Source organism: Pararge aegeria, chromosome 18 (genome assembly GCF_905163445.1).
Source record: "Pararge aegeria chromosome 18, ilParAegt1.1, whole genome shotgun sequence".
Lineage (NCBI taxonomy): Eukaryota > Metazoa > Arthropoda > Insecta > Lepidoptera > Nymphalidae > Pararge > Pararge aegeria.
In genome coordinates, this window is record NC_053197.1 from 14,897,948 (window position 1) to 14,908,724 (window position 10,777).

The following is a 10,777-nucleotide window of genomic DNA, read 5'->3' on the forward strand; positions in this document are numbered from 1 at the left end:
TTATCTAAATTGTTTATACAACTCAATAACTGCATGGCTAACTGACACCGAATCTCGGGCGATATTAACCCAACAAAAAAATAACTAGTTCAATGCCTTGTTTTTAATTACTTTAATTATTATTCAAAGAAAAAAAAACATTTATTTCAAGCAGGCCATAAGCACTTTTGAAACGGCAAGTCTGTCTGTTTGTAGTGACTCTACCACGGGTTCGGAAAGCAGATTCAACCGGCAATAAACTCAGCAGTTGCTCTTTTCCAACATCAACTATTTACATTTTAAAATTCATTTTTCTATCTTGTGAGAGATGAAAGCGGATGATATTATTTTACTATAATTAGTTAATCATAATCTACTACTTATTAATTTTACTGTCTGTAATCATTTTTATATTTAACATTTTACAAAAAAATATGTTTTTTTTAATAGTAAAATACGGCACTGATAAAAATAGCATGGCTATTTTTAACATTACAGTATCAATCCTTATCCAATTAAATAAGTGTATTAAATAGGTCATTCATTTCATGTAGATCAAAATAATTGTATTTTACAACATAACAGTAAAATAAATATCTTCGAGGATATCGGAGATTTAAAAAGCAGGACATGACGTTTAGTGAGTGTGACATTCAACCTAAATTACATACTTACATAAGCCCGGGCTGGTCGCTAGTCTATCTATCTATCTATATATATATAAAAGAGAAAGTGTGTGGGTATGTTCCGTATAGGCTCCGAAATGGCTGGACCGATTTCAATGAAACTTTCAGGGAATCTCCGGATTGACCTGGCGAGTAATCCTGTAAAGTTTGGTGACGATCGGAGCACTCCTATTTTTGAACTGTCAAATACAGCTTTTTTAGCATTTACTATGATGATATTTTATTGTTGGGTGAACATGGGTGTAGATAATTATCTTTACCCGCTCGAGAAGAGAATAGAAGAGAATGAATACGGAGAGAATTAATGATTTAATATATTATGAGACTTAAATTAAAAATTTAATGATGTAAGTTTATTGTTTAAATAAAATAAAGCAAAGTATATAATTAAACAGGAATAAAAAAAGCTTTACGGTGGAAGAGTTTATTTGACAGAGCTCGCCGTGGAAGTACGTAGTACCGTGCTAATGTCTGCCGCTAAGCAGCATTGTTGCAATGCTGTGTCTAAAGGGCTGGGTTGCCGGTGTAATTACAGGCGCATGGGTCTTAATACCTACGCTTCAGCTTGATGGACACAGGGCGGCATGTTGCAGGACATGTTGTATTCCCTGCCCTGGAAGTGTTGCTCTGTTCATAGGTCATGATTTTGCACTTACCATGCTTGGTCCGTCAATTATAATTTCTATAAACCAGAATTTGACACGTAATAAAAAACGCCTGGCGTAAAAAAATAGCTACGCGTCGCACACAACTCTTGCACTCGCAATTCGTACTTAACGCGAAAAAAAGCAATACAACTTTAATTGTACATTTCTACCAAATGTACAATTAAATATTACCAAATTTACACCAATGGTGAGAAAAGTAACTCCATGATTATTGTGCCGTGCAGCTGTGTCCAAAGTACAGGTCTTATTGGTTGCCAACCTACATAGCAGGCGGCACTGCAAGGAGTGTATTATATTGTATTTTAAAGTGTAATATATAGACTTTTAACTCACTTTATAGACGAACATACACACACATACACACACACACAAACACACACACACACACCCACACACAGACCCACACACACTACATGTCTTCTTTGTCTTGAAGACAGACTTGGTTGGTTTTGGTTTTACCATATTTTCCGCGACATTGAACCTACTTGGAAATGTTTTTATTGGTGGAATAACCGCCACCTTTCGGTTCAAAGGGGTTTGTTGAAGTCCCCTTTTAATCGCAAACACAGTTAGTCGTATACAATTAATTGGGACCAAAAATACTTTTTTTTTTTAAGTTAACGTTAGGCCAGAACTTAACAAGAAAATTGGAATGGTTTCCGATTGATCTGATTTTTGTTTTACAATATCTTTATGGGTTTATACAAAATGTAATAACAGTTACGTTGATGTTCATGAAATTAAACAATTTTATATGTTTTGTATATTTCATTTTGTATGAGTAATACTTAAGTTTACGTATTTAAATATTTTATTTCCTTACTCTAATCCTTGTCAATTTATTTAGCCCTATAAAATCATTTCATCATATAGTGCCTATACCTAACTGTATAAAATTCTATAAATATTTCTAGGGAAATTATTCCTGACCTCTGACAGCTTTGGATATTTTTTCAGTGACAATAATATGTTGTCTCATTTTGACGTAATTTGTTTAATGGTTCAAGAAAAGAGACAAACATAGTTCGATTTAGTACATGTTTCTGTTTCAAAGCTACGTCTTTAGCATGTGGTTACTGTTTTTGACAATTATTGTTTTTTAATTTGTAAGCTCACTGGTATGAGAATACAACAGGCTTTGACTTTAAGTCAAAATACAATGTTTGTTTATGAATTATAACCTATAGGAGCGATTTGAAATTATAATAATAATTGATTTAATACCATCGTATGACAATATTTAATGAATGATAAAATCATTTTTTAACATTGATGATTTTAAATAATACCTAAATATCAGATAGTATCATATTAAATCAATGTAAAAAGCAGTGTTTTGTGTCCTAGAAATTTTTGGGTTGAACAAGAATTTAAAAATATTTGGATTATAGGTACTTAGCAGTGCATGGATAGGTACATGCAGGTATTTTAAATCTCTGCACCCGCAGTACTTATATGGCGACCATTTCTGGGATGTGTGTGAATATCGAAGTAATTTTGCCGACTATCGAAAAATTCTTGTTTGTATATTCATTGCAATGCGGTTCCATTTTGATTTTCCTTTGGACATTGGTTAGTTTTTCTAAATGATATATTTCTTTTTAATATGCATTGCTTAGTGAAAATGCGATGTGCATATGGAAGTGGTGATAGCTCAGTGGTTAGGACTTCGGCTTCACTTTCGGGGAGCGGAGTTCGATCCCAGCAAGCCCTTCTAACATTCCTAAGTTATGTGCCATAGGTTGGGCATATAGCTCGGAGAACCGATGGACGTTGACGGCCCAAGGTGTTGGAATATTGGTGTCTTCGCACCGGAAAATGTCACGTTGGTAGACCCCCAACGATGAGCCACAGCAGGGCTAGCACGGGCAGGAGCCAAAAAAATATATCCCCCAAAAATATATCCCTTGACAAGGAATATAATAAATAAATAAATAAATATACTACGACAATACACACACAGCGCCATTTAGCCCCAAAGTAAGCGTAGCTTGTGTTATGGGTACTGAGACAGCTGATGAATATTTATTATTTATGAATATAATACACACACTGAAAAACATTCATGTTCATCACACAAACATTTTCTGTTGTGGGAATCGAACCCACGGCCTTGGACTCAGAACTAGGGTCGCTGCCCACTGCGCCACTCGGCCGTCAAAACGGATAATAAATGTGTCCACCTGCTAAAGTACGGGAACATGTAATAAGAGAAGTTTATCCCCTTTTATTATTACACTGTATACCTCCATATATATTATTTCCACTTGTGCGCCAGTGCTCTGAGAGTTGATAAAGCTGTGGGAGTAGCTATGCATAAACATTTTATGCATTCGGAGATAATTGTCTCCTGCCCATGCTAACTGGAGCCAATCGCCACAAAACCATGGTGTTTCGAACTCGCTACAAAAGAACTATGTCCAGCAATGGACGTCAATTGGAGATGGAGAACATGGAGATTATGACGAAAACCAAATAAGTGGATTAATTGATTTTACAGTTACGTTCAATGTTCTGCATAATTTTCACTACAACCGCCATTTTGGAAATTCTGGTTGGTGAAAAGTTTCCATTGCGCGCTTGGCTGGTATCACGGAAACCGGAAACGGATAACGTCTACTTGCTGTACTATACACACGTTTCCCTTTTGCTATGTGAGAGTGTTCTGCTGGTTTTTATCATATATTTGGCGGTTGGTTTATCGCGTGTAAGTTACACTAATTATTATTCTGTTTATTATAGCGTTGGATCTACCATGCTGGCCCAATGAGGATTGGTGACTCCACCCACCTTTGAGAACATTATGTAAGACTCTCAGGCATACAGGTTTTCTCACGATGTTTCCCTTCACCGTTGAAGCGAGTGATATTTTAATGACTTAAAACGCACATAACGTAGAAAAGTTAGAGGTGCGTGCTGGGATTCAAACTCGGCCCCCCGGAAGTCGAGCTCCTACCCACTAATATCACCGCTTCAATATTATTATAATAAACTTTTATTAAAAGTAGAACTTCTTGTGTCAGAGCTCGCCCGGGGAAGTGCTACCGCAAGGCGCAATGCTTATTTCCGCCGCAAAGCAGCACAATTGCAATGCCGTGTTCCGGTCTTAGGCTGCCAGTCCACCGGAGCGGAGCGGGGCAGCGGAGCCGAGAAACGGAGAAATATTATCCAATAGGATTGCACAAAATCTCCGCTGCTCTTAAGTGAACCAGAAACAGTACGCAACTGCGCTCCACATTAGTTCGTTTCTCGGCTCCGCTGCCTCGCTCCGCTCCGGTGGACGGGCAGCCTTAAGAGTGTGGTGGCCGGTACAAATAAAGGCATATGAGGGTTAACACCCACGCCCCAGGTGATGGCCACAGGGCGGCACGTTGCAAGACTATTTCCTTGAATGGCCTCCTTAGAGTCACTCTGTTCATAGACAAGATTTCCCATCTGCTGTGACCGTTAACTATAAATTAAAAATCTTTCAGCGCAAAGCTCATTTAATAAAACACTACCTGATCTGCCGTGTCTTCACGTGGCTCGCAGAAGTGTCTTGCTTACTTACTCTATGCTTAATTCATGAACTTCTCATTGGCTGGTATTTGGCGATACTGTTCTTCGTCGGTAAGTTACTTTTAAACTTTATTTTAGTACATTCCCCACAGGGCATATTATAACCTCTTTTAATAGATTAAATACTATAGCGTCCCTCCCTGCCGCCCTGCTTTCTTAGTCCGAGGCTGTAGGTTCGATTCCCACAACTGGAATATTTTTCAGTGTCTGGGTGTTTATCTGTATATTATAATACATAAAAATGTTATGTTGGTTTGTGCACGCTTCAAAAATTCAAAAATTTCTGCACCGATCGAGCTGAAATTTTAGCATGTCAGTAATAAGCATCAAGGATTGTTTTTAACTATTTTTCTCAACCATTCAATCACAATGTGCCACAGCGAGGCGTGGCAAGGTACAGCTAGTATATTATAATTATTTATGTATATTGTATATTATTCATACTAGCTGACCCGTGCAACTTCTTCTGCACTAAATGGGTTATTACCGGAGAACACAAATAAAATGACATTTTATAAAAATGAATCCCAGCTAGATCGATTTATCGCCCCCGAAACCCCCTGTGTACTAAATTTCATGAAAATCTAATTATATATATACAAGAATTGCTCGTTTAAAGACATAAGATATATTCTTCCGTCATCCTAGTACCAAAAGTACCTAATGCTCACTTTGAAGCTAGATGGCGATGTGTGTATGTACCTATGTGATACGACCATCGCCAGTTAGCTTCATATATAAATAAAATTATACATATATTAGGCATTTTATTTTTATTTCTTAATCTATTTTTTGTAATTAAATTAGTCATGACCCTATTTCAAGATCTCCCGAATATTTTTGGCGTTTTGATAGTTTTTCAATTGGAAATCTCTCAAGATGTCTTCATCCGTCATACACATGTTAAAATTTATTGTGCGTTTGTGTCACGGTTCCTTTAACTAATTATTCAACAATTTTAATTAATTTATTAATCTTACTAGATTTAATTTAAGTGTATGGTTCTCGCTCCAGAGACGGGCGATAATAACTGCGACTCAGTCTTGCACTAAGTATAGCAGTATTATCGAATTTGGGTTTCATGATACACATTACCTTATGTTTGCCTTATTTTGTACTATTTTTAATTTGCTGTGTAACTGTTAATTGAAATAAACTTATTATTATTATTATTATTTTTCTTTAGTTTTAGAGATTTATTCATTCGTCGTGGTGTATAGCATCTACGTAAAACTTCGAGAAGATCAAAAGATACCCATCTAGAAGCATTGCAAGAAATGAGAATTTACAATTAAAATAAATACAGATATCGATGTAGCGTTGTATATTTTGCTGCTATGGTGCGTACAGAACTCTCAGTGTGCAAGTCTTATACCTGTTTTCACAAACGTTAAACAACGATGTCTAAATAAGTAACGCGTTATCAAAGAATATTAACAGGTAGATAGTATACGTTTACCTTCGCTTTTCACCAATCGATTTTCACCAGGTACCTAACTGATATAACCTAACTGGTCTATGATTTAATCATACGGGTCCATAAATTACGTAAGGTGTTGTTTTTAATTTTCTGTCCCTCCCCTCTCCCTCCTGGTGAGATTTTATTCAATCCCCTCCCCCATACCCCAATCTCACGTGAGATTTTTCAAAATGTGGGTTTCCTACGTTAACGCGTTGGATTGTTATTGTAAAAAGACAATTGGACAAAATAGTATAATTTTTTTTGTGTCATCCAGAAAAGAATTGCGTGATAGGTATTTGCCGAGACCCAGGGGCGGTCTTGGCTAATATCGGATCGGTATATCGGGTCTCTCTAACGCAAGATTAGATGAGATTTGACTCGACCTGCTACCTCCCTTAAACATCTCACGTATTTTATGTCACAAGGTCTGGAATTCTTTGTTTGTATTATTACTTTTTCATTATTCGTATGGATTTAAGGTTTTAAAAAATACCGAATTTATTAAAAAAATCTTTATTCAAGTAGGCCTATAGATGGTACTTTTGATGCGTACATTACATGCTTGACGGCTGATTGGCGCAGTGGGCAGCGACCCTGCTTTCTGAGCCAAGGCCGTGGGTTCGATTCCCACAATGTTTCTGTGATGAACATGAATGTTTTTCAGTGTCTGGGTGTTTATCTATATATTATAAGTATTTATGTATATTATTCATAAAATTATTCATCAGTCATCTTAGTACCCATAACACAAGCTATGCTTACTTTGGGGCTAGATGGCGATGTGTGTATTGTCGTAGTGTATTTATTTATTTATTTATTTATAAATGTGTACACGGTAGTAAGATGATGGCGATAACCATATTCGTAAACTTGAATCTAAAGCTACGAGATTTTAAACTAAGATTTTCGCGGTTAATCAACATTTTGTAAATATAGTTAAACCTACCACGATAATATTTTGGGATTTGTTGATATTTCCTGTATGTACCCGTTGAAATATATTTAAGTAAAGTATCAATTTAAAATTAAATTTCAGACGAAATGACGAAAATTAAATTTCAGCGTGTTCATTATAATTGTAATGTGATTGTAATTGTTTCAAAGCTAATGTACCTACTTAGCATTCTAAAGGGAATAATAAAAAATACATCGGCCTTGTAGTTCCTATCATTAAAACTGTCAACTTTTGGGTTACGTCTTTTCAAAATTCAGAAATATATTATTTCATACAATAAAATAATAATAAATCATGTTATTTCTTTAACCTAGTTTTCAAGGAGAGCCCATGGATGGGCTCGCCTATATTTTGTATACACGTCATCGCCGAACCGGGCGGTCCGGACGATTGTAAACTGAATTTTCTACATGATAGAGTCGCGCCGCGCCGCGCTTCTAGCTAACAAGTTTTACCTAGAGCCTATCTATGTAAAATATTTAATATTTCACAAACTAGCGAGTTCGACAATAAGTCGTACAACAAAACTTGTTAGTCTTAATGTAAACAACTACAGACCGAGAGCTTTCTGGTATTTTCATTTAGGCCTGTATAATATAATATTGTAATTTTAATCAACGCTATCAAAAGCAATGCAATCATCTAAATCAATGCATTTCTTTTTTTTAGGTTTTTTGGTTCGCTTAGATTGGTAGGTCAATATTTTTATCGTGCCGACTAATCTGATAAGAATGATAACGCCTTAACAGCATGATGTACGGCTATATTACGAATAAACCAAGTCCTACTTTCTGTGACCAGCTTTTATACAAATCCCTAGCAAATACCGATTTACTAGGATAGTATTGCAAAGTCAAATAAAATTAGGTTCTTTTTAAAGGCGCGTTCTTGTTCCGAATGCAATAAGGTATTTTTAAGTAGTGCAGTGAATGTGATCAAAAGTTTTTTGGTAAAATCAAATTAGGTCCTTTATATGGCACTTTTGTTATATATTATATAAAAGGAAAGTTATTTATAGTGTAGTTTTCTGTATTGGATATAATGGTAGCTCTACGAATGCCCAGATTGAAGAAATGCTGTTGTTGTTTACCTTTGAGAATCGGGTCACTCTTAATTGGATATGGTTCTATAGTAAGTAACAGTGTATTTCTTTCTTTTACTTATCTATTCACAAACGTAGCATAGCGTCACATATTTGGCTGACATTTTAACAAATATAATTCCAATTAGTAAACACATAATTAGTAAATTAGATTACGATAATTGTGGTAATTTCGATATGAAATTGTGAAGAAAAATGTCTCTTAACCAAAGTACCTACTTATGTAGCAGTAACATTCCGTACCGTTCTCCCATGTCATACGACCTATCGAATCAGAAAGTTCCAAAAATATATATTAATATGAAAGACTACACACTAATAGGTTCGTAGTAAAGGTTGTTATGGAAATATTGTGCTTAAAAATATAAGATAGGGTGATTATTAATTAATTAATTACCGGTTTTTTTTACTGCATATACTGCAAATTAAGGATAAATATGAAATGATATTTTCATCGTAAATCTTTAAATATAAGAAAAAATAAAATACATTTTTAGTTTTTTTTTTTTTTTTTAATTTATGGGTTCAGTATCTAAAAAAATTAGGAACCCTTATAGAATCACTTGTCCTTCGTTCGCATTCTAACCTAGCAACCAATAAGCTAGATAATTGGGACAGAGTGAAAGAACGGAGAGTGACACAGGTTATTTTTTACCCCAGGAAACAAAATGTTAAATGAAACCGATGTTCCCACGAGATTTTGTAAAAAAAAACCGTAATAAACTAGCTAGTATTTTTATAATTATTAATTACATGTCTCTGTTTCTCAGATATTTTCACTGCTCTCCATAAGCGCCACATCTTTGTCTCTCTACAGAGTGATTGTATTCGTTCAAAATCACGAGAATGAACCGGTGCCTGGCCACACGCCTGAAGATATGGGTAGAGTCGCCCAGAGCCTTTACATTTCTCACGCATACCTTTTATTGGTGTATTTATATTACCTCATTATAAGCTTATTCCTTATTGTTGGGATTCATATGGTGAGTTTCGACGCTTCAATTAAGGCCCGTTTAAATGAACCTACACCGAACTTATAACAGATTGAATACCGCTGAACCTTTTCATATCTGTGTTGGTTTATTATTATTATTCTTACTCTTCATTTGTACATCACATCATGAGTATATAAAAGAAAAACAGAAACATGAAGAAATAATAAGAATAAAAAAGGCGGCCTTGTCGCTCAAAGCGATCTCTGCCAGCCAATTAGGTATAAGGTTGGCAGGAAAAAAAAAAATAAAAGACTCCAAGGAATACAAACATTAAATGCAAACTATATATAATAAGCGAATAACTATAACATACTAAAACATAAACTAATTTACATAAATAAGTATAGTAATAAAAATGAAGTAATGTAATTATTTAACGGGCATCTAATTTTAACGAACACTAAAACGCTTGGTGGCACATTTTTCTCAATAGGGTGATAACTACTACGGTGAGGTTGAACTGTTAGACGCAGTTTAGCGCCAAGAAACCTATTTGTACGAAGAACGCTTTATTTTTTTTTAATGAACGAGCTCTTGAAAAATTTATCTTCTGAGTTTTTTATTTCAGAAAAAACCAATCCTGATGAAAACCTACTTCAATAGTGGATTATTCTTGCTTATACTAGCACTGGCAACAGTTGTTGTTTCTACCGTATTTCTACATTTTGGTGCAACGATCACGTTACTCGTGTGGTGTGGTAAGTTATAATTTAATGCAGTAAAACGGTGAAATTGCAACTGTTTGCAACTGGGAACATTTTGAAAACGACTGGAATATTTTAGATCTGTCTATTATTATATTTTGTGAAGAAGCAACAGAGCTGGTGCAATTTTTCTGTATCAAATTTAACATAAGCTTAATTCAGTTCCCAAAATATGAAACCCATCAAAAAAGTATAACCATTGATTGTAATGACTAGTCATCACATTTACGCATGTATGTGTGTGCGCATACTTTTGATTATCACTGCATGTTTTCCATTATTATGAATAGGTATCTAGTACTGCAAAACTACATCGGCTATATGCTAACCCTATTCCAACTAGCTATACAACCATACTATATTTTTTCAGTTACCATTTTCTACTGTCTCCTAGTGGTGCGCAACGCTTACTTAGAAATCGAAGAACAAAATAAACCGAGAGACTTTGAAATGCAAAATCTCTACATTCCTCACCGAGCGCCGCTTTTATTGTGATAAATATACCTATTTAAGATTTTTTATACTTTAAAATTAAACTCCTTATTTTACATGAGCTGTTTTATTTCAAATTTTCTCTAGCCATGCGATTCAATAAAGTTATGAGTCGCATGGCTTTCCGTATAAAATAAAGTTAGCCATGTATATGTTAAGAGTGCACGCTTTGTCAT

At 35.1% G+C, this 10,777-nt stretch overlaps 2 protein-coding genes across 2 annotated transcripts; both read left to right on the top strand.

Moving 5' to 3' along the window:
• Positions 1-2,806: 2,806 nt before the first annotated feature.
• LOC120631789 lies at positions 2,807-6,154 on the top strand. Its single transcript, XM_039901468.1, has 4 exons — positions 2,807-2,905; positions 3,834-4,040; positions 4,807-4,942; positions 6,078-6,154. The coding sequence occupies exons 1-4, from the start codon at positions 2,807-2,809 to the stop codon at positions 6,152-6,154; spliced, it is 519 nt and encodes a 172-aa protein (XP_039757402.1).
• A 2,195-nt stretch (positions 6,155-8,349) lies between these two features.
• On the top strand, positions 8,350-10,604 carry LOC120631790. Its single transcript, XM_039901469.1, has 4 exons — positions 8,350-8,439; positions 9,181-9,393; positions 9,974-10,103; positions 10,480-10,604. Exons 1-4 carry the CDS (start codon positions 8,350-8,352, stop codon positions 10,602-10,604), a joined length of 558 nt encoding a protein of 185 aa, XP_039757403.1.
• The last annotated feature ends 173 nt before the right edge of the window (positions 10,605-10,777 follow it).

Coding starts and splice junctions, on each gene's coding strand:
- LOC120631790 (XM_039901469.1), top strand. CDS start 8,350: ATGGTAGCTCTACGAATGCCCAGATTGAAGAAATGCTGTTGTTGTTTA. Junction 9,394..9,973: donor TTATTGTTGGGATTCATATG/GTGAGTTTCGAC, acceptor TTTTTATTTCAG/AAAAAACCAATCCTGATGAA. Junction 10,104..10,479: donor CACGTTACTCGTGTGGTGTG/GTAAGTTATAAT, acceptor ATATTTTTTCAG/TTACCATTTTCTACTGTCTC.
- LOC120631789 (XM_039901468.1), top strand. CDS start 2,807: ATGTGTGTGAATATCGAAGTAATTTTGCCGACTATCGAAAAATTCTTG. Junction 2,906..3,833: donor TGATTTTCCTTTGGACATTG/GTTAGTTTTTCT, acceptor TTGATTTTACAG/TTACGTTCAATGTTCTGCAT. Junction 4,943..6,077: donor GGCGATACTGTTCTTCGTCG/GTAAGTTACTTT, acceptor ATTTTTCTTTAG/TTTTAGAGATTTATTCATTC.